The 23,950-nt window shown below is 39.5% G+C and overlaps 2 protein-coding genes and 1 pseudogene across 8 annotated transcripts; 2 read left to right on the top strand and 1 right to left on the bottom strand.

Moving 5' to 3' along the window:
* The first annotated feature begins 78 nt into the window (after positions 1 to 78).
* On the top strand, positions 79 to 4,853 carry MRPS18C (mitochondrial ribosomal protein S18C). 2 transcript variants are annotated; one of them, XM_043906307.1, is made up of 6 exons: positions 80 to 234; positions 980 to 1,032; positions 2,956 to 3,039; positions 4,015 to 4,072; positions 4,593 to 4,652; positions 4,737 to 4,853. In XM_043906307.1, exons 1-6 carry the CDS (start codon positions 135 to 137, stop codon positions 4,811 to 4,813), a joined length of 432 nt encoding a protein of 143 aa, XP_043762242.1. In that variant the 5' UTR covers positions 80 to 134; the 3' UTR covers positions 4,814 to 4,853. The 2 variants fall into 2 exon arrangements, with proteins under 2 accessions (XP_043762243.1, XP_043762242.1); XM_043906308.1 differs by lacking the exon at positions 2,956 to 3,039 and having other exon boundaries at positions 79 to 234.
* Positions 1,147 to 22,216, bottom strand: ABRAXAS1 (abraxas 1, BRCA1 A complex subunit). Of its 6 annotated transcripts, none has more exons than XM_043906300.1 (9): positions 22,096 to 22,216; positions 19,158 to 19,248; positions 17,336 to 17,372; positions 14,587 to 14,653; positions 12,511 to 12,704; positions 11,405 to 11,524; positions 10,284 to 10,368; positions 7,748 to 7,862; positions 1,147 to 7,374 (listed from the first exon to the last, which is right to left on the bottom strand). In XM_043906300.1, the coding sequence occupies exons 1-9, from the start codon at positions 22,180 to 22,182 to the stop codon at positions 6,938 to 6,940; spliced, it is 1,233 nt and encodes a 410-aa protein (XP_043762235.1). In that variant the 5' UTR covers positions 22,183 to 22,216; the 3' UTR covers positions 1,147 to 6,937. The 6 variants fall into 6 exon arrangements, with proteins under 6 accessions (XP_043762235.1, XP_043762238.1, XP_043762237.1 ...); XM_043906303.1 differs by having other exon boundaries at positions 19,158 to 19,244; positions 22,096 to 22,207; XM_043906302.1 differs by having other exon boundaries at positions 11,405 to 11,512; positions 22,096 to 22,201.
* On the top strand, positions 17,853 to 18,312 carry LOC122696660 (annotated as a pseudogene).
* Positions 22,217 to 23,950: the final 1,734 nt, after the last annotated feature.

Raw genomic sequence — 23,950 nt, 5'->3', positions numbered from 1 at the left:
CCACCTGCTCTTTTGATTCCCGGCAAACTGCGGAACCTTTGAACCGAGTCCTCGGGCCTCTAGGGGAAGTACACCGGAAGGGACTTGTCAGGACGTTTTTGGAAAGAGGAAAGGAAGGGGAGGAGCAAGGAACCATGGCTTCTCTGGTAGCTCTCTGCAGTGGGCTAGGGAAGAGAAAGTTTACGCGTTTCCCAGCGGCTTTTGTCTGCCTCACAAATCCCGGGACTCGTGCAGGTAAAGTCTCCATATCCTAGGCTCTTTTGTAGCATTGCTGCCATTGGTTTAGCTCTAATTAGGTCTTTGGAGTCGTCGCTGTTAGCTAAAGGACGCCGGTGTTTAGGCGATTGTTTCTCCAAAAGAAGTGGGCATCTGTAATGGCCCGTGTTTTAATTGACTAGTATTTTAAAGCTGAAGAGGGCGTGAGATGCCGTCCAGTACAGTGTTTTAACGTACGAGGAGCGATTCTCGAAAAGAGGCAGGGACTTGCCCAAGATCTTCAGGTAGACTTGGTAAGGAAGGAGCATTTTCAGAGTCATCTAGCAGCAAATCGCAGATATCCGAGGGCCCCAGATCAGGGCGAAATTGTGACATAGGCCACGGAATCTATCACTTCGGCACTTTTATCTGCTTTGGGCTTTTTTTGTAGAGTCTGTTTTCATTTTCCCTTTGGTATGACAATGCCTTTCAGTTTTGCATTAAAATCTGTCTCTACCCACGGGAAATAAATTTCAGGAACAGGTGAGAGGTTGTATGGCTAGGGGTATAGATGCCCTTTTCCATACGCCCCAGAAAGCATATTTATCCTAAGTCTACCACTGCCTCAAACCTAAAAGCCCTTTATTTTACTTTGTTAGTAATAATGAATATAAACCTTTTACATTATGTCCCGTAGTTCATCTTGCCTCAACAGAAACACAGTCTTTCCTTAGCTGCTGAGCTAACAAAAAAATACTTTGTTGCTGTTTCTGTTTAATTGCAGTGCTGTGGAGAAGCTGTTCACAATATGAACAGGTAACCAGCAATGAGGACCTGGTAAGAATTTTTTTTTCTTCCTTTTAATAAGGCATTTGCAACTAAGCCCAGATTATGTCTTTGCTTTTAGAATTCAGCTGAAGGACAGAGACAATTAAAATGATACTCATTAATCTGAGTTTGAAAATTGTAATTTATTGATGAAAGTGAAGTCGCTCAGTTCTGACTCTTTGAGATACCCCATGGACACCAGGCTCCTCCGTCCATGGGATTTTCTAGGCAAGGGTACTGGAGTGGGTTGCCGTTTCCTTCTCCAGGGAAATTTATTGATGAGTAGTCACTTAAGTGAACTTTGAGGTAAGCGAATTCCTAGATTCTTTGCAAGAAGCATGACTTCTGCAACACCACCATATTTTTCTTTCTAGATACGTGCTTTGGGAATTTAAAAAGGTAGTTTTGATGCATGCTGTAATTGCAGGAAGTCCAACAAAGGGGTTGTGCAAAGTTTATCCATACCTTGATTCCCTGTCCTCATTTCAAATTCAATTCTATTTTTATCTTAGTCATTAAATTTTTATACCAGGACGTTAAATACAGTTTCTTCTAAACAGTAGATGTATGTTTTTTATGGATTTCAAGTACTAGCATTGGATTTAGGCAGTATAGCTTTTCTTGCTACATACAAAGACAATTTGATACTAGTTAGACCACATGAAACACATAGAGAAGGAATAGTCATTACACATGAGTTGAATGCAAGTTGCATTAGGAACATTTGAGGAATTGGAAGAAACAAAAGAACTCCTATAGTCCCTTTGAGCATCCATCTTGGTCATCTAATTCATACCATAGTCAAGAGAGTAAATGAAATTACTAGAGCTTCTCTTTAGGTCCTTAAATCCCACTGAGACTCTCATGAGAGCTAAGGGTTCCTCAGAAAAAGGCACAACGTCCCATTTATTTGAAGTTTTTTGTGCAACTACAGGGGCTGAAGACTTCAAAGCCATTTCTAGATTCAGAATCTGTATACTGGAGACACCTAAAAGTGATTTTAGGACGGAGGCCGTGTGATGGAAGCTTTAGAAGCAGTAATGAACAAAGAAAAACCAAAAAGGCTGGCACAAACTTATAAAATAGTCTGGGACTGTTTTAAATTGTTATAAAACAATTTTATACTACTATAAAATTGTAGTAAAAAAGAAAAAATAAATCTGGGAAGTATTACATAACCTGTGGAGACACTGGGGCTTCCCAGGTGGTGACAGAGGTAAAGAATCTGCCTGCCAATGCAGGAGACATAAGAGACGTGGGTTCAACCCCTGGGTCTGGAAGATCCCCTGGAGGAGGAAATGGCAACCCACTCCGGTATTCTTGCTTGGAGAATCCCATGGGCAGAGGAGCCGGACTACAGTCCATGGGTCACAAAGAGTTGGACACGACTGAAGTGACTTAGCACACACATGGGGGCATTGTCTTTTTATAAAACAAAAATATCAGTGAAACATCTAGAGAAGTGTAGGGATGGATCTAGAGATTATACTAGTTTAAGAATTGCATATGTTATCTGTTGTGCTGTCTTTCTTAAGTATAAGAATTTTTAGTCACCTACAATCTGGGCAAAGCATTTTTAATCACTTACTGAGGATTTTATTTTTTTCCTCCGATAAACCCTTTTTTCTCCAAAGATTGTATTTTTCACAGAATCGTCCTCCATCAATTAATCCCTCCTTAGCCAAACTAAAACAAGATATTTGTACAAAATATGTATGAGTACACGCAAACCTTTAAAATGGCCTTTTTCAGAAATAACTCTTATTTTTCTTTTCTAAGCCAAGCTGTTGTTATTTATTCATTTTCACAGTGAGAAAGGTACAACTAATCCCTTGGAGAGATTTAAATGTGGTACCCTAAGATTTAAGTTTTTTTGATTCAAAGTTAACACAAAACGCATTATCAGATTTTTGTTTTCTTCCTTTATGCTAGCCTATTCCAATGGAAAATCCTTATAAGGAGCCTCTGAAAAAATGTATCTTGTGTGAAAAACGTGTAGATTATAAGAATGTACAGGTGAGATCTGGTTTTACTTCACTGTGATACTTGATTTGGGACTTTTGCTCTTTTACTAATACAGTAGAGAAGCAAGTTGGCTTTTATAATAGGCTTTGTGTAGGGGTGACTGTTTCAGCTTCATAATTTCAAATCTGGTTATACTTTTATGTATAAGGCAGCTATTTTATTAAAATAGGAACCTCTTGACTGTCCTTCATTTACTCTTAATCATCTCAGTGTTTCTTGTTTTTTGCTTCACCCCAAACCTCTTAACAGTAGCTCCCTGTGGCAGTGATTCTCAGTCACTGGAGTTGAGTAGTTAGGGAAAAGCTCCTGTGTTGAAGTTGCTATCCGTACCTCACCACCAGTATCACTACTGAATTCATTTTATCTGTTGTCGAGCGCTCAGCAGATTAAAAGTGGCAAATTTGGGGAAGAAGATGGTGTCGGAGTTAAGTATACTGATAGTAGTATAAAGTGATAGCTTCTTTGGTGGGAGAAAATCCAAGAAACTGTAAAATGCAAGTATTAGGATTAATAAAACATAAGTAACAGCAAATGGCCTGATATACCTGTACATCTTGAAGACCTCACTATAGTCTGATATTATGGGACTATCATGACAGATGGGATGTTCTGTACCTTGTTATAAGCAGCAGTGCTTTAGAAAAGTTATCTATGGAAAAGTCAAAAAAACAGCTTTAGCACTGAAAGAACATGCTCATTCATCTGTTGTATAGACTTTTTTTTGACACACTGGGGAAGAGATGTTAACTTTCGCAATTACTTTAGTTACTTAAAAAAGATGACCTGTTAATAGAATGAACATAACTCAGTGTTTTTATTTGTATTTTTGAAGTTTGTCTAAAATTTATTAATAAGCCTTTTATAGCTTGAAGGTGACATAAGGTTTGTGTTTTGAAATGTACACAAGGTTGAATACAAGTGTATTAACATATAATTTTTTTCCTTTCCAAATATAACTCAAACCAGCTTTTATCCCAGTTTATTTCTCCATTTACTGGATGCATTTATGGAAGGCACATAACAGGTATTTTGTTTTCTATTACAGCAATTTAAATGTAGATAAACCTACTTCTGTTATTTAAAAAAACGGGCAGATTTTCAAATATTGCCACAAATTACTATTAGACCAAAAACTATGGATACTTTGAGAAAGTCTCTTCTGAGGCTGAAAGGGTAATTATTTTGCGTATCTTCTTATACTCAGTTAACTATATAAGGTGACAACAGAGAGAACTCGGGCTTTGCTGTTCTGGAATATACTGTGGTCATCCTCAGGCTCTCATTTAAACCAGGGGCCTATTGCCTACAGGCCAGATCGGATCTGCCACTTGCTAAATAGCTTAGTTTCCACAGTGTCTGAGCTACAAGAGCAGAATTAATGATGACAGAGACCTTGTGGCCCACAAAGCCCAAGATACTTATTCTAAGGCTTTATACAGTTTTCCAGCCATTCTGTGACCTAACTGTCATGCATTTTGAATGTTGGCATTTAAGAATGTTGGCATTAAGAATGTTGGCATTTAAGAAAGTATTTTCTTTTATAGGTCTTTGTGGGAAGAAACAAAAAGAAATCACAAAAGCAATTAAGAGAGCTCAAATATTGGGTAAGAGCATCTGAAAAACTGAATTATGCTAAACAAAATTTTGCTCATTGTCTTTTGTGAAGAACTTTCATTCTTTCTTCACAGGGTTTATGCCAGTCACATACAAGGATCCTGCCTATCTCAAAGACCCTAAAGTTTGTAACATCAAATATAGGGAGTAAATTATATAAAGTTATTACCAATAAACATATTTTGCAATAAGTGGTTGTGTGGTGCTAATACTGGCTCAAACTATAAGATTTAATAACCACTGAGTAGAAAAACAGGCTAAATCTTGTCAAACTATGAAGTATTAAGTTTTTAATTCTTACAGTAATTTGGGATGAGTAAAAGGTGTTTCAGGAGTGAGGCTTCCTCTTCATATCAGAATGCTCACTAGGTAAATCAGATTATTTAAAATGTTAATACTTAAAAATAAAATAAAATGTTAATACTTGTCATATTTACATACACATATATTTTAAAATGTTAACACTTGTTACATTTAACATACACATACATTTAAAAAATTGTTACTGTGGAGTCTTCACTTAAATCTGGCCCCCCAAACAGTTCATACAACACACTGCTGACAATGTGATGTCAAACACAGCAGGGCTGACTTGTACTGGAATTTGACTTTATCCCCAGATTTTGTGTTGTAAACAGGACTGTAGAGTATGGGTGCAGGGCAGTGGGATGCTTGTGTAATGTACAAATCCCACAGGACAGGGTGTGAATTTGAAATTGTTAAGGAAGATTTCCTAACAAGCAGGTAAGTAAGCCTGGTTGGGACCAGGCGTCTTCTCTCTGCAGATGTCCCATGGGGATGGCCAGTAGTGCAGTCTGTCACAGGACCCAACACTCAGCTCTGGACTAGTCTATCATAAACTAGTAGTGTCCTCTAAATAAGCTGATCCATACGCAATCTGTTCTACATCTCTTACTCCAGTAATACAAACAAATCCCCAAAAGACAGAGAATGAGAAATGTCTTACAAGCATTCTTTTTCTCCTCATTCCCTGAAGGTTGGGACATCAAGCTTATTTTAAAATTAGGGCTCAGACAAAACCCTATTTCCTCTCCTGTCCTGTGCTGCTTAAGTAACCAGTGAAGCAATCCCAACAGCAACTCATGATTTGTACACATTATCCCAGGTACTATGTGGGCTCCATAAGCGCCCCATAGTAACTAATGTCTGTTAACACATAAATAAAAGATGACAGCAAATTCACAGCTAATATTAAAAAAACCATCACTTAGGAAGTCACTGATGGAAGAGCAATGTGTGGGTTCAACATTTCACCCAGAGAATAAAACATGAAGGCTTCATGTGATGTGTCTTCATGGGAAATTCTGTTATGGAAAAGACATACAAAAACCAAACCATAAAAGTGCTCTTAACCTACCTCCACTTAACCAACTCACTGAACAGGGGCTTTACATCCTCCTCAAAAACCACATGGAAGCCCACAACTCTCTTTTATCTGTTGAGTTCTGTATTACCAAGAATCAATTCTTTTGTTCCCAGATCTGTGTCAGTTCTGTTTTTGTACTGATGAATATAAGCATTAAAAAGACATTACTATTGCAATGAAAACCAAGTAAAATGCTTTGAGAAGACCTGATTAAAGGCAACTAAGTTTAAAAAAAGTCAAATTAGGTGTGGTTAAGACAAATAAGATTGGGAGTGGGAAATGAAAAAACCCTAGTAGCCTTTTGTGCTTAGGCTGCTTTGCAAACGTCTTTAAAGAAACTAAAACTGGGGCTTACCTAAGTAATGGATGTGATTCACACAGAAGTCCAGTAGTGTTAGCTGTTCAGGTGTGTTCCCCTCTCTGTGACCCCATGGACTGTAGAATGGCAGGCTTCTCTGTCTGTGGCATTCTCCAGGCAAGAATACTGGAATGGGTGTTCTTCCCTTCTTCCGGGGGTCATCCCAACCCAGGGACTGAGCCCAGGTCTCTTGTACCGCAGGCAGATTCTTTACCACCTGAGCCACCAGGGAAGCCCAGGAACCCCAGTACAGTCATAAAAATGTTCCTGGCCCGACAAAAGTTTGACAAATGAATATATGCTTCTGCTTTATGTTAAAACAGAATCTCTGTGATAGACACCATTCATATTTATATGGGTCCCACTTAATGGGCTTTTTCACCTAACTGAACAAGTGCTGATCCAAACACACTGCATTACCAGGCTTGTTCTGTACTCAAATTCTTAGAGCTGAACACAGTAAAAAAAAAAAAAAAAAAATCCGGCTTTCCCCTTCCGCTGATCAAAAATCTCCTTTTGGCCCAAAAGAATCAGAAGGTAGGAGACTCTGGATATTCACCAGAACCCTTCATTCTCTCAACCTCTTCATCTGTTTCTGGGCTGCTCACTGTGGATGCTCTTTCTTGGTTACTACTACTGGTATCTGTTTTAGAGGGTCTAGTCTGTATCTCTCCCAGTCGTGACTTCTTGAACTGCCACCCATCATCCGTGTCTGAGGCTTTCCGCTTGGTCACCGGCAGGGCACTACGAGCTGGACTAGCTTCAGGAAAGTCTGTGTATTCCACCATTAGGGTTAGGTTGTCTACCCCACCGAGAGGGTGGGTGGTAGTACAGCTACTTCCAGAAATGCGCCTATTTTTCAAGGAGATAACACATGAATGAAGAAGTTCACAATCTGGAAAAAAGGTCCGTAAAGCTTGACAAAGCAAAACGTTCTCCTGAGGGTCTTTTTGGACATTCTTCTCTCCTAAACAAGCAAGCAAACAGTTCAACATACGGGATCTGTACTACAAAGCTCTTGTATTTATTTGTAAGTAAAGTCAAAAGGACTTTAAAGAATTCTACCAGATTACCTACATTAAGAAAAATGATAATCCCAAATTTGTATGTCACACTATGCTAAAAGGAAATTAAAGTTATATTTCTTAATATCAAGATAGTATAGCTGCAGTTGTACCATGTTCTTTGTTGGGTGGGGTTTAAGAATATTAATAGAAGTTATTTTTAATCCTCAGGTGGCAAGTTCATCAGCTAGTGCAATCACCTCATCCATAATTCCAATCAGTGAGAATTTTTCTTTAAAGCAAAGAAAGTAGTGATAACGTGAACTTTTTACTTACGTGTTGCTTGCATCTGTGCTTGTTTTCTTTTTTTAATTTCTCCTTTTAATCTATTTACATCATTTAATAGTTTTTCTACGGCTCTCTCACTGTGTTCCACTTTTTCACATATACTCTGCAAAGTAAAATAATTTAAGGGCATAGCTAAAGTTCCAAATTGTTACTACAGTCTAGGTTCACAAATAATACAAAATCCTGTATCATCGATTATTTCCCTTTAACATTTTATTTTGCAGTTTTCTGAAGGAATAAGTTCCCACTTACACAGTTTTATCATTCAAGTTATTTCCTAGATAATACACAGAAAAAAGATATTTAACTTGCTTTGAAACAAATTATTTTGAGATGCATAGTTACTGCAAACATGTAACATTAAGAAACAAACAATAAATATGAAAAAAGTAAATTGTCTATTACAAAATAAAACAACTGATGATTTCAATTCCTGTAAAGCTATTTTTGAAATGCAGAATGGTCTTAAATGTGTCATCAGTTTTTAAGTACTAACACCCTTTGATTCAGTGATTTCATTTTGGGGATGTATCTTAAATAAGAAACAAAAATTTATATATGATGATGGTTCTCAAAATACTATCAGATGAAAAATAACCAATTTCCAACTGTAGTGTAGTAAGCCTGTTTTCGTGCATACTTTATGGCACTTCTCCACCCAGCCTATTTCTCATGAACTTACGCATCCTGCCCTAAGAGTTCACCAGCAACCTTTCACCAGCCCGACCCAAGCAGAAATATTACGGCAGCCAACTGGCCAAGTCCTAATCTCTCGAACAGAGGAGATCTAAATGCAGAGGCTGTAGGTTAGCTGCTTTCTCGTCAGCCAGTGGGTGAGGAAACAAGATCCGTAGAGACAAGGAAACCAGTGTGCAGACACAGGAGTCCAGATGGCGTTCAAGCTCCCGGTTCTAGTTCCTTCCTAGGCTCAGTGACCTGCCGTCTCTTCCTCTCACAGACCTCTCCATTCCCTAAATTAGCCCAAGTTGGTACTTTTTAACGTAAGAGTTCTAATATGCCGCTCTAAGAAATATACTATTAAAAGGAACTAAAATATGAGAAATTACTTGATACATCAAATAAAAATCATGATACAAATTTCTATGTCCCCATCACTGTCCACAGGATAAAAGCATGTATATGTTAGGGGAAAACTGAAGAATGTGACAAAGTGCAAACAGTTCAGTTACAATGGTAAGACTTTTGATGTTTCTCTATTTTCAAAGTTTCTGTCATGTCATTCATATTAAAAAAAAGAAGTACAATATTACTAGTGTGTAAAATGTATTAACCTAACCCCATTTCTCTTGGTGCGCTATCCTGAGTGTGGTGGGCACAGAGCATGCTACTCAGATCCCCATCTGCAGGAAGCAGAGCTGACCGATGGCTCCTGCTGCCATCCTTTTAGTTCCACTACTGTGTTCGCGCTTAGGTCATGCTCCCCCCGGGCCTCCCTTAGCCAATGACTGAGCACAGTGAGGATATGACAGTCTATTCCTATAGGACACCTTTGCTCAGACTCTGCATCATCTGGCTGAAGTTTTTCTGGCCATGTAGTCCACAGCTCTTCCTATCCCCCTCACCCTTCTTCCCTGTCTCCTCTCTCAGGTGTCCGACTTAACATGGCAAGTCTCCCTGCCACTCTTGGGCCCTCCGCTTTATTCTTCAGAGGCCTAACAAACCACTTGCATGTCTGAATTCCCGTATTGACGTCTACTTCTCAAGGGACCTGAGTGGACACAGTGAGACAACTCAGTACTGTGGCAGACTGTTTTGTTCTCAAATATTTGCTCCCCTTTTGATCCTGTAAAAGGGTCATATATCCTGCCTACTACCATGGCATCCTCTGGTCAGTAAAATGTGAGCGGAGGTGACATGCCAGCTCTGAGCAGAAGTTCTAAGAGCTGCTGTGAATTTCCACCAGTTTTGCTGCTCTTTTCCCTGTCATAAGATGAACTTGCCCCACATTAAGGGCTGGACCCCAGAATGAAGATGACATTTAGAAGAGAATGCAGCCAAGACACCGTGTGAATGAACTTTTATTTCTGTAGGTTACTGTGATGGAGGTCTTCGTTAATGAAGCTAAACTAATACAAAAACTTATGTCTAGTCAACTATGAAGCTGTCCCAGAGTATATATTCAGTGATCAATGTGATATGAACTCTGTAAAAGATTTTTAAAATTTTTTAATTGGAGGATAATTGTTTTACAATGTTGTGTTGGTTTCTGCCATACAACAATGTGAATCAGCCATGAATACATGTATGTCCCTTCCCTCTTGAATCTCCCACCCCCACCCCCCAACCCTCATCCTACCCCTCTAGGTTGTCCCAGAGCACAAGATTGAGCTTGCTGTTACATAGCAACTTCCCACTAGCTATCTGTTTCACATATGGGAATGTGTATGTTTCAGGGCTACTTTGTCAATTCACCCCACCCTCTCCTCCCCGCAGCCCCCCACCCCCCTGCCCCGGCCGTGTCCACAAGTCTATTCTATAAGAGATCTTTAAATGTTTAACTTACCTTTAATTCATCTTGTAAAGAAGTATACATTTCATTTATCTTCTGTACCTCCTTTAAAGATCCATCTTCTTTAAAAAATTGAGAGCTGTAAAAAAAATTACCATTTCTTCCAGGCAAATGTACAGAACTCATTTTAATAATACAATGAAAAAACTTCTTTGTAGTTGAGGAACAATGGAAGATTGTTTTTATTGGCTTTGCAGGGACCATCATTTTGTTAACCTGTTTGTATACAGCAAAACCAACCAGGAAACCTAGTTCATCTATCTTCACCTCAGCAAACTTTTCAGCCTCCTAAATACTACTTCCAGGACTCAAAAAGAGAGGTTAAGTGAAAGTAGACAAAGACTCAAGGAGAGGGGTAGAGGAGGGATCTGTCTTGGCAATGCCATCAGTCAGTTATTTCACTAAGTTCAAACCATCATTGATTGAAAAAGGAAACATTATATATATATATACACACACACACACACACACACACACACACACACTATATATATAAAAGAAAAACAATTCTAAAGCATATTTTATAAACCCCCTGATTGAGATAAATATAAAATTTTGTGTCTTAAAATCAATGAAACATGGTATTCAATTTCAATAAGACACTGTTAACCACTGTGGGAACACAAAAATAAATAAAATCGAGTTCATTAGTCTCATAAAATTTACATTTAGTAAGTACCCCACAGTACCAGTGCTGTGATTCCTGACATTCATTATTCCCTTACTGCTCACAAAACTTGCAGTTCCACAGTTGACACTGTGAGTCTTGACTAAAGCCTTATTTTTCTTTATTTAATATCCAATATAATTTTTTTGCCTTTATAATCTGAACTGCTAACTTAGAAAATTATTATTTTGAGGCTAGCTCCTTAATCTAAGAGTAAATATGTCACAATATGTAGGCTGTACACTACCACCCCCCTTTCATATTTGATAAACGGACACATGCTGGAAGGAAATAGAGAAGTTAAAGGTCTCGTTTACGTGAATAAACTTGAGGAATGTGGCCATTAGTTAGTTTTCCTTCCATTTTTATTCTCTTTGTAATAAAAAAAATTAACTTCAAAAAATGAATAGGAGTTAAGTTTACTGGGAAAGCAGTTGAGGAATCTCACCTGTGTGTTTTTACTGCTCGATTGAAACCAGCGGATGTACAGGAACCAGATGAAGTTTTATAACCCAGTTGTTCGGACATGCCTAGATTGGCCACCACTAAAGGTATCCTATGAAAAAGTCTGAAGATATAATTTTTAAAATAAATTTAAAATAAAGTGAAAGGCTAGCATCTAGTTATTAGTATAGACTGCCTTTTCCCTACAAGATTTAAAAACAAACAAAAACCCCATTTCTTACTACTTACCCAAGAAAAATTTATTGAGGCAAGTAGCTTTTAAAAATTGTGAGATGTGCACAGTGTACAATTATTGTGTGAAAAAATATTTAATGGCTATCTTAACTGATCACCACACGTGAAAATAAGGTATTACCATTGCAATTCTTCCTATCTTTCATGAATGATATAGTTACTCTTTATTGGTACTGTGAACTTCATTTTCATACTCCATGAAAATGCTGTCTATATTTCCTGTGAAGAGTCCTATTAACTCATTTTGCTGGATCAACAAGAAACACTTTGTCTACAGAGTCCAAGATTCTGTTCTGTACATCATGTCAATGTATAACAAAAACCACTACAATACTGTAAACTAATTAGCCTCCAACTAATAAAAATAAATGAAAAAAAGAAAAAGAAACACTTTGTTTCCTGGCAGAGGTTAAGAGAAAAGCTGCTCAGGTACACAGGCTTCCGGACTACATTATATTCCTTAGCAACTGATACCTAAAGCATGCATATGCTTTCCACCTTATGGCAAATAACAGCAAATTCTCAGTGTCAGAAACACAAGTCATCATTCCACTGTTTAGTTGCTAAGTCATGTCCAACTCTTATGACCCCAGGGACTGTAGCCCACCAGGCTCCTCTGTCCATGGGATTCTCCAGAGAAGAATACTGGTGTGGGTTGCCATACTGGACTTCTAATCTCCTTATCTGACCTTCATTTTCCCATCTATAAAGAACCAATGTTAAAACAGACCAAATAGAATTACTGTGACAATCTAATGCCAATACACAAAAACAGTAAGCCATAAATAGTACAATGAAAATACTGAGCACATTTTTCTGTTATCTGAAAAGAGCCAGTAACTGGCCAACATTTACCCTTTCTGAGGTTTATATAAGGCATGCTCCAGTCGATGAGTAGAGCAGCTTTCCGTTATTATACTTGGTGTTAGTAACAGAAAAACAAGTTCCCGGCTTGAAAGATGCTGCTGTAAGTTTTTGTGAAGCAGTCTCTCTCTAAATGTCATGATCTGGTCTGAATGACGTCGGAATTTGTACCAACCAACCACATCCTGAAAGAAAATAATATATCAGGTGTATACCTTCATGGTTACAATTATTATGTGTCTTACTGTCATAATTAAGTAGTAAAACTGACAATCTTAAAAATGGCTTTCTTAATATTCAGCAAGACTTGGGGCCTAAATAAACAGAACATACACTTAAGAATATGCTTTAACCTTATATATAGTGTGCAAACTGACTTGCAGTTAAATTACTTCCCATTCAGTTACAGGGCTACAATTTTATTCAATATGGATTAAAGGAAAAATTCTTAACTTCCTCTAGTTCTCTGATGGCATTTTCTATCTTAAATCTTAATCTTTAGTCAAAACTTAAATGAAGAAAATGTCAATGAAAACTAATTAACTTCTGTCTGGATCCTTGGTTTGCTAAGGAAGTTAACTGAAGCCAATAGCTTTTAATTGAAATTTATACAATAGGCATGTTATCACAGATTTCGTTGCAAGATTAAGACCATATGAAAGGGTTTTGTAAATTATAACATGCTAAACAAATGTGTTGTTAGTATCACTAAACCTTTTTCTTCAAACTGGGAAAAATCTCATTCACTGGAAACTTAGTACTAAGAGAAAAACTACCACTTTGGAGATCTCTGACAGTTTCAGCAACTAATTTTTTAATGTTTGCATGTTTAAATTGAGGAAATTAAAATTATTTTAAAACGAAAACATTTTTACAAGTACATTTTTAAAAATTTATTTTTAATTGAAGGATAACTGCTTTATAATTGTGGTGTTTTCTGCCTTACATCAACATGAATCAGCCATAGGTATACATATACCCCCTCTCTCTTGAACCTCCCTCCTACCTCCCACCCCATCCCACCCCTCTAGGTTATTACAGAGCCTGGGTATGAGTTTGCTGAGTCATATAGCAAATTCCCATTGGCTATCTATTTTCAATATGGTAGTGTCTGTGTCCATGTTATTGTTTCCATTCATCCTACACTCTCTTTCCTCCCCTCCCCTCCGTGTCCATAAGTCTGTTCTCTATGTCTGAGTCTCCACTGCTGCCCTGCAAATAGGTTCATGCGTACCATCTTTCTAGATTCCATGTATATACATTAATATATGATATTTATTTTTCTCTTTATGACTTACTTCATTCTGTATCACAGGCTCTAGGTTCATCCACCTCATTAAAACTGACTCAAATGCATTCCTTTTTATGGCTGAATAATGTTGCATTGTATATATGTACCATAGCTGCTTTATCCATTCATCTGTCGATGGCCATCTAGGTTCCTCCATGTCCGAGCTATTTACAGGTACATTTTTAAATACCCAAATATAATTGGAGGAAAAGCTCAAGCATTTTCAACAAGGGATGCTTTTTGAAAGAAACTTCCTTTAATAAATCTACTTTTATTCTTGACTAAGAGATCAAGAAGTTTTAAGGGGAAATAAGTACCAAGAAAAAAATATTGTCTTTGAACAAAAATGTTTTTTGATCATTCAGCAAGTTTTAACTGAACACCAAGCAGGCTGGGGAGGATCCGGGTGAGGCGCTGTGTGGGAAACCATCCCTGCAATAGGAGAAACTAACTGCAGCCACGGAAAAGGACGGCAGTGACTTGAGTCCATAAGAAGTGGTGTGGGAAGGGGCATGGTGGGGGTGGAGAAAAGGGAGACACTAGGTAAGCCAGCACAGCCAGGAGAAGGAGAGAACAAGATGAAGATTCTTCATGACTAGCTTTGCTTTCAGAGAAACCCCTCTGAATTTCTGGAAAGAACAAGCCGTTCCTCACCTGCTTTATAGAAGACACTGTGAAGACATGCTGCTTGAAAGTTCTGTCAAAGTATTATACATTTTCAGGAGCTTAAAATAATACATATAATACAAAAAGAGAAAAGGCAAATCAGGGAATACCTTCTTGACATTTGATAATATTTTCTTCAGTGCCTGCTCATTTACTTCACCAGAAGAATTATAAAAGCTGTAAAAGATAAAATTAAAGGCATTTGAAATAAACTAAAAATAGGCATGATTTTATTGGCACTTTTAATTTTAGTTACTCCTAGCCCAACAACCCAACATTCATAGACTTACTTACCTGTGAGTTGAAGTTCTAAAATAAATAGGAGAGAAAGTTCTCAAATGAACAGACTTAAAAATGGTAGTAATATGTGGTCCATAAGCAATTAAAAAGGAAAAGGAATGGAGAAACTTCAAGGGATAAGTATGGGCACCACATTTTTTTTAACCTAAAACAAAACAAACTATCCATTAAATACAGGTATTTGTAAGTTCACATAGCTAGTTCACAATTTACATACTAAAACTTTTTTTTACAATAATGACACATACAAAAGAATGTGTAATGAAGCAAAACAAAAAGAAAACAATTTATTCACTGCTAATTCCAAAAGCTACACTTAAATTAAGAGAAGTGCTTTGGGAGTTGGTTGTCTTCTGGGGGGATCGAGGAAGGGACAGGTATTAGTTTAGTGATCTCTGTTCTGTAGCTGGAATGTTAAATATAGATAGGAAATGTAGGGAGAACTGAAAAGTATTTCTACAAGATTCTAAAGCATTGACTTCCAACTTTCTTTCCCCTCCAGGGCTGGCAAATATCTTCCTCCTTTTTAACTTCCATCAAGATCAACAATGATGAGATATCTGTTATGCCAAATTCCTGACAAATACTATTCACTGTAATAGGCTTTTACTGGTAACTCTAGTCTGTACCCTGAAAAAATTTAGCTACATAAAAGTGAAATAATATATCCTAATAGGCAATATACTTTTTCAACTTACAAAATAGACAAAATAAAGTGTTCTACCTCTAAAGGGGAATAGTTCAACTCATTGAACAGACTGTTCCATCTCACCTATTCATTCCAACATGAAAAATCTAAATACAAGAGTTTATTCCTGTGTTTTCTCTGGGATGATTCACTTCTGAGCTTCTCAAACTGGGGAACAAGGCAACATACCAGAGTGTAAAAGAAGTAGCAGGACAACAGTGTACATCTTCTGTGCAAGCACTAATTTATGCGACGCTTTTGGGAAGGGGGGCATTTTTTTTTGTAGAAATACATTGTGCAGTAGAACTCATGTTAAACTGCTTAATTTTTTTTAAAGTGATTTTCAGTTTCAGGCTTCAATGGGCTGTTTTCCAGATTTCCCCCAGATTTCTGAGTTAAGAGAATCAGTGTATTTCAGTAGCAAGCTTTAAGAAACAATGTATCAGAGCAGTGTTGATAAACTTTTGCTGTAAAAGGGCCAGAAAAGTAAGTATCTTAGGCTTTGAGGAACAGTCTCTGTTAGATATTCGTCCATCATTTTAACTCTTAAAAAATATAATATTTATGGATGGCCATATTATTTATGGGGCCACAGTTTGCCACCCTGTGTATCAGAATACAAAACTGAGTACGAAGGCTTATCCAGCTTGGATTCCATGAAGTATGGTATTGAAAGGCTGTTTTTAATATGTGCACCTATATCATTTAAAACCAGAGAGAAACAGGACAGCATGCTGTGGGATTAGAACTTAAGAAATCCGAATTCCTCTAGTTTTGTCCTACTGCTACCTGTTAGTTATCCCGTCCCCTGCCCCACAATTCTGTAAACCTAGAAGGCTGAGGCATGGGTTCCTTATCACTGGATCAGACGGCGTCCTCAGCTCTAAGACTCTATTAAAAGCTGGTCTAATTACGCAAAGTGGTTGCCAGGAGATACTGAATCACTTTTTTTTTTTCATTCTCCCTCCATAATCCATTCCTGCCCCAGAGTTCCTCAAGAAGGTACTCTTTATGAATCTCCACCAAGAATCCCTCATTCCAAAGGTATTTTCTCATCCCCACTGTATATTAGGCAACAGAGAGGAGCTGCGCCCCTTTCCAGTACAGCGGTTTAAGCCACACTAGGCCTCCAGGGGCGGTTCTCACCTTAACTCTGCTCCACCGCAACTCTCACACAACCTTGGAAACGGTGCATGCAGTGTGACTCTAAGACATTCACGTACCATTCACATAAACCATAAAGCTATTTCACCAAAACCACACCTTATTGTTTTATGGTTATAGTTGCTTACTTTATGGAAGTTCACTGATTTGTGTACTTTTCTATGTATTATAAACCTCAATGAAAAGTTTTTAACAACATCACAGCTTATCAGGGCTAAGAATACTACCACTATCTGCAGGGTTAAGAGTGTAGGTTTCCACCCTTGAAAAACAACAGGAAGCAGCCTAGATAAAGAACCTAACCAGCTAATAGACAAAAGGTAACACTAAAAAAACAGAAGTGAGGAAACAGATGATAAACTGGAATAAAAAGGTAGGAAAAAAGGGCTGCTGCTGATGCATGAGAATGTGTCACTGAGTTTACAGTATGCGATGAGGTGATGGGTGGGAGAAGGAAAAGCAATCCTCAAGGTAAACTGGTACCTGGGAGAGGCAGTGAGGACCAGCTGAAGGAAGCAGATAAACACAGAGAAAGAACTATTAGACAGGGCTGAAATGAAGAGGTGAATTTTCAGATATTTAAAAAGTCTTTATTTTAATCTGTACCACCATGTATAACTTGTAACAAAGATACTTTGTTAGTTTTGAAGATTCACTTGCAGATAATAATTTTCACAATGGATTTCTGACTTGCTCTTACTACTCACCTAAAAAGCTGATAGCATGAAATGTATTTCTGAATGTCTGGGGGGAAAAAAAAGAATGTTTAGTTATGATTACATTAATGATCACTTGAATAACATATATCAAGCATTTCATGCCAGGATTTACATTACTGTTATCTCATTTAATCCTGACAACAAACCCACGTGATAGATGTTATTATTCCTTCCATTTTAAAGATGAAGCAACAGGCAGAGAGATTTCAACCCAGAGCCTCACTTGTGACTAGAATGCTATATTCTTTCTAACTAGGTTTAACACTGGCTACACAAAAGACAAGGTCACAGTTGCTATTTTCACTGAGTTCTGAAACAGTTATGCTCCAATTTTACCCAATTGATAAAAGTAGCTGTTCAAGGAATTATCTGTTATTCCAACTGGTTGTTTCATAAAGGATTTGTCAGTGTTAATTGTAGACTAGAGAAAAAATGTTCAACATCTCTAAAGAGGTGAGTTTTATTCTCCTGTCTATAGAAATACTACATCTAAATACATCTAAATTCTGGTAGTTGCAGATGCTATGCAAACATTAGATTCTATTATATGAGACATCATTACAGATCGCATATGAAGCAATTCATAAAGAGGTATGAAGATGAATATGGTGTTTCCTCTATCATTCCAAACCTTCAGGTCCCTCAAGATTCAGGAGGAAACAGTGAAAAGAGCGAAAGACTCACATATAATCACACGGAAAGTCATCAAGACAATGCAAGCTCTTCCAGGCACCCCATCTTTCTGTGATTGTCAGAGAGCATTTACAGGATCCCTGTCACAGTCATCACCGACCTCACACAGTTCCTATGGCATTGCTTCTCCTCAGGGAGATACTAGCCAGACTACCTGAAATTTCCTTAGTCACTTAAATCAAAGACATCAGTCTGATTATGGAGAATTTGTGAGTCTTCATCTATATGAGAAAACCCAACACCAAACTGCTGTAGAAGAATTTTTCAAGTAAACATCTGTAGGTTGTACTTTTTTCACTTATCAAACTGGGCTTCCCTGATGGCTCAGACGTTAAAGCATCTGCCTGCAGTGCACGAGACCCGGTTCGATCCCTGGGTCGGGAAGATCCCCTGGAGAAGGAAATGGCAACCCACTCCAGTATTCCTGCCTGGAGAATCCCATGGACGGAGGAGCCTGGTGGGCTACATTAGTCCATGGGGTCGCAAAGAGTCGGACGTGACTTCACTGTATTTTCTTTCAACGGTGATAAGGCCTGACCTCTGAGCTTCCCTGGACGCTCAGACAGTACAGAATCGGCCTGCAGCGCAGGAGACCTCGGTTCGATCGCCGGGTCAGGAAGATCCCCTGGAGAACAGAATGGTAACCCCCTCTAGTATTCTTGCCTGGGAAATCCCATGGACAGAGGGGTCCAGGAGGTCACAAGAGTTGGGACAGGGCTGAATGACTAACACTCCAGTTATTTAACCAATAAGTTTTTTTAGTTCTTATCTTCCAAATTTTCTGCACCAGTTTACATTTTACTCCAACCTGTTTTACCTTTTTTGGTCTTGCTTATTCGTTCCTTCTTTTGCTGGACCATCTTCCTGCCACTTATGTGTACGCAGGAACTGTTTCATCCTTGTCTCCTGACCAGGAGAATCTTGTAATCTTAATCTGCTTCCTATGTCTCACACTGTTTCTTGCTTTAGGGTATAGCCATAACTTTAAGAAACGAGTGCAATATATTGTTCTAAAATTTGCCTTTAAAAATTTTATCTATTCCTTAACAAGGTAACTTATGCTGATCCCTTTCAGCATAAACTATCAAAATAGGAGACACAGAAATAAGTGACTCACCAATTGTGTAAATAACTTCAACATCATCCATCTGGGAATCAGTTATGCTGTTCTTGGCTTCACCTTTCACTTCCCCAAGGAGAAAACCTTCCTAGGAAGATAATAAGCAGTATATGGAATACACCAATAGGATTACCACTCAGTCACTTAATTAGCCGTTATTTCCCGAGACTTTTACAACATGTGCAAGTGTGTGCTACCAACTGGGGTATACTCAAAAGACCAGGTGCACTCCAGTTTACATGGGACACATGACCAGTTTTAAAAACATGGGTGAAAGTGAAAGTGAAGCTGCTCAGTTGTGTCTGACTCTTTGCGACCCCGTGGACTGTAGCCCACCAGGCTCCTCAGTCCATGGAATTTTCCAGGCAAGAGTACTGGAGTGGGTTACCATTCCCTTCTCCAGGGGATTTTCCCAACCCAGGGATTGAACCCGGGTCTCCTGCACTGCAGGCAGACGCTTTGCCATCTGAGCCACCAGGGAAGCCCAAAACATGGTTAGAAGAGACTAAATACCACTGTGACTTTAGCACTCTTGGAAGCACAAAAGGCTTAAAGCCAGAAATGAGAGCACAATGTTTGAGGAAGGAAGAGCAGCACAGTTAGCCTTAGAAAAGAAGACTCCCATTTGTAAGTGAAAGTCGCTCAGTTGTGTCCTGACCAGTTGGGTCTGACACCTTCCGACCCCATGGACTGTAGCCCACCAGGCTCCTCTGTCTGAATTCTTCCGTCCAGGATACTGAAGTGGGTAGCTGTTCCCTTCTCCAGGAGATCTTCCCACCCTAAGGATCAAACCCAGATCCGCCACATTGCAGGTGGATTCTTTACCGGCTGAGCCACCAGGGAAGCCACATTTGTAAGGAAAGTTTACAAAGAGTCTGCCTGCCAATACCAGAGACACGGGTTCAATCCCTGGGTTGGGAAGATTCCCTGGAGAAGGAAAATGGCAACTGGCTCCAGTATTCTTGCCTGGGAAATCCCATGGACAGAGGAGCCTGGCGGGCTACAGTCCATGGGGTCACAAGAGTTGGACACAACTTATTGACTGACCCACCACCTATCTGTAAGAAAATCATAGGTAGAAGGAACAGTGCCAATAACTGACCATCCCAAATGACTAGCCCGACCATCAATGGCACGGGCTTCTGAGTCAGTGATGGCTTCTGTGCTATGAAATGACACAAGATGGGCTTTTTAGATTAAGAACTGTGCTCATTATTAATGATCTGGAAATCAATATCAGAGTGTCCTTTATAAAAGAGGAGCTTGGTTCTTTTTAAGATGTAGGCATCTTGCCACAACAGCAGTGACTTCTGTGAATTTCAAAGAATTCAATTATTTCTCTTGGTACACTTAGAGACCCAATGTGCTTGACAATGAATTTTTAATCTTTATAATTAGTTAAGACTACTTTTAAAAATTCATTAAAAGAAGAACACAAAGCAATGTTTCCACAATGTGAGTCTTCATTAGAATCAAAGGGGAACAGTCCAGAACTCTACACTCTATAGTGTTCTAGACAAACCCCTGGAAAAGAGACAACAGAAGACAATACAACTACCCAGAAAACCAGCTTTTAAAGGCTTTAGGAGAAAGATCTGAGAAGCAAAGCCCTAACAGGATGGTACTTCGGGCAAGTGCTAATCCTTTAAGCTACATAGGATTAAGCCCATTCTGTTTATATTTACACTAAGATAGTCAAGATAATTTCCACAACCACAGGCATTTTAAATCATCATATATTTGCTCTAGGCTAGGTGTTAAGCTACAGTGTAATTTAAATTTGCATACACAAAAGCTATCAATTCCAACCTTATTAGGACTGCGCCAAAATACTGTTTTGGAAAAGACAAGCCTTTATTACAAAATGAAAGGCACAACACTTAGCAGAAATCATGAGGTTTGGTACAGATATTCCCTAAACCCTCTTAGCAAATTACTAAGCACTTCCTTTCTTTGGCTCAGACGGCCAAGAACCTGCCTGCAATACAGGAGGCCTAGGTTTGATTCCTGGGTTTAGGAAGATCCCCTGGAGAAGGGAATGGCAATCCAGTATTCTTGCCTGGAGAATACCAAGGACAGAGGAGCCTGTCAAGCTATACAGCCCATAGGGTCGCAAAAAGTCGGACACGACTGAACGACTAACACAAAGCACTTCCTCTCTCTGACACTACTCCTCGGGCTCCAAGTTTTACACTGGTTTTTAGTTCCATAAATATAAAAGTTTTAAAAATAGGCTCAATTAAAAAAACAAAAACTACTTCATCACTTAACTTTATCTAGAGGTTCTTGAACCTAGGCAAAAGTGTGAAATCAGCATTTAAATATTTCATATTGGAGGCTGTACTTAAATGTACGCTTATAAAAGCGAAAGCTGAGGCCATAGCTTAACAAATTTGACAACAATGCAAACAAAAGTCAGATACCCGATACAGATCTTTTCCGCGTACTAAGACTGACGCCAAAACAGCCACCGGTGGCATCATCCATCTTTCCTTTACGAGCCATCCATTTGAGCAAACGTGCCCAACTGCGGCTCCGCAAGGGAAACACCGAGTTGTCTGCGAAAACCGCGGTCGGGAGCGAGGAGCAAGTTAACCCGTAACGTTCCCAGCCGCGGCGGGAACGCTGTGTGAACTTTCTATTCCTTCACGACCGAGTTCGACCAGAAAAGGGGGACTGCCGAGAAACACGGGGGCGTGCGAGGCACGGGAACGCAAACACTGGTTCCAAGAGGGGAGCTGAACCTGGAGAAGGCACCTCTAGGGCCGCCCGGGAGCGAGAGAACGCAGCGCCGACGGCAGAGAGCCTGGGCGGCGGCGGCGGGGAGCCCACGGGCCGGCCCCGAGCAGCGGCGGCCCGGAGGTCTCCCAAGCGCGGGGGCTGGGGGGGGGCCCTTCCGAGGCGACGCCGCATCCCGCCCCCGCCCTCGGCTCACCGTGTCCGAGTCGGTGTTGAGGTGCTGGAAGGCTAGCGCGCCGAGCACAAATCCAGAGAGCACCGCCGACGTGCTCTCGCCCTCCATGCTTCCGTCGCCGCCGCGCGACTCCGGGGGGCGGAGGGGGGAGGCGGGGCGTGGGCGGGGCCGAGTGAGGAGGCGGAGTCGCCCGAGGAGGCGGGTCTGCGCCTGCGCATTGGCCACGGCGCCCTCCTCGGTGCCGCGGGCCGGCGGGCGAGGCTTGGGCGCCCTCTGGTGGGGATGCCGCGGCGAAGAGGTTGTAACTAGTGCTCAAGTCCGTCTTTCTGGGTGTTCGGCAGCTGCTCTGCCCAGGACCAGGAATAGCGCCTTAGCAGCTAACTGCTTATGAGGGGCCCTGGCATAGATGCGAAAGTATAGGAAATGAAAACAGCTGACAGAATAGAAGCATTGCCTAGTGGCATCATATCACAATGGAAATGCCACGTTTGGAGCTTTCACAGTGTCAGATGCTACGCTTTACCATTTGAAACTTCTAGAATACTAATGACAATGTCAGAGAATGTCTCTTCTAGAACTCTCTAGTGATGTTTCATCTCGTGGAGTGAGGGAGGGGGATGGATTTCTTTGAGTGTTCGCTTTCAGAAAATTGAGAACTCAATTCAAAGAATATACAGACTGTTTAACCTTGTTCTGACAAGTTAATGATAGTTACAGACATGCTGATGATCATTTGATAAAGGTGCTGCAGAAACCAGTAATCGAGAAACCAAGCCCCAGAGTCAGAGGGTTGGAGAACTCAGGTTTATTATGCCAGCAGGCCCAGAGGAGTTAACACTCCAAGCTCTGAGCCCGGAACGAAGGGGTTACAGAGTTTTTATACACAAACTATAGTGAGCAACACTAGCAGCTAATAGGCTGGTTTAAACTAAGGGGTTTTGCACACACAGGAACAGTGGTCAAGATGGGGAGGGGGATGCCTGACCTTTACATGGACAGGCATGATTAAGCAGGTTTGCAGGGGCTAGACAATTGCAAAGAGCAGGACAAGGATGACCGAGATAAGCTCCAGTTCCTAGTATTGTAAGTCCCCACTTTCTGAGACTATGTGATCCAGATTTTGCAAGGAGCAAGCTGAGTTACAGAGGAAGATTGAGCAGGAGATTATGTAGAATTTTAACTTGTCGTCTTCAAGGGTAATAGGAAGATTATGAATTAACAATTTTCCACACATGATATATAAAGCTATGGTTTTTAAATGAAAACTAGCTATATATCAGACTACTGAATTAAATTAATATTGCTTGTTTCTGGGTTTTGTTGTGTAGCAGCCATATTTGACTAACATACTGAAGACATGTATAGCATTAGAAGTTATGTTTTTTCTCTAAAATTAAGTTTCTTGCTGTCGTTTCAGCAAAGTCACTGTTAATACAAAAAGATTTTCACTTAAGTTGTGTTTTATAGGTAGTAATGATCTAAAGGATTAAAAACTTTTTTTTAAAGTTTGTCCAAGACAATGAAAGTAAACCCTCACATACAAGAGTGAATGATTTTTGACATGGTTGCCAAGACAATTCATTGGGAAAGGACAGGTTTTTCAATAAATGCAAAAGAATGTATTTAAACCCTTACTTTATGCCATATACAATAATTAGCTCAAAAGGGATGAAATACCTAAATGAAAGACCTAAAACTAGCATTCTTAGAAGAAAACATGGGGGGAATCTTCATGACAGTGGATTTGGCCATGATTTTTTTGTGTGTAACACCAAAGGGAAAAAAAGATGAATTTTATTTACTTCATCAAATTAAAAACTTTTGTCCATCAAATGACACTATCAGGAGAATGAAAAGGCAACCTACAGAAAAGAGA

The sequence above is a fragment of the Cervus elaphus genome, chromosome 6 (genome assembly GCF_910594005.1).
Source record: "Cervus elaphus chromosome 6, mCerEla1.1, whole genome shotgun sequence".
NCBI classification, from domain to species: domain Eukaryota; kingdom Metazoa; phylum Chordata; class Mammalia; order Artiodactyla; family Cervidae; genus Cervus; species Cervus elaphus.
The sequence above is the reverse complement of the archived record's forward strand: the minus strand, read 5'-3'. Positions and strand labels throughout refer to the sequence as shown.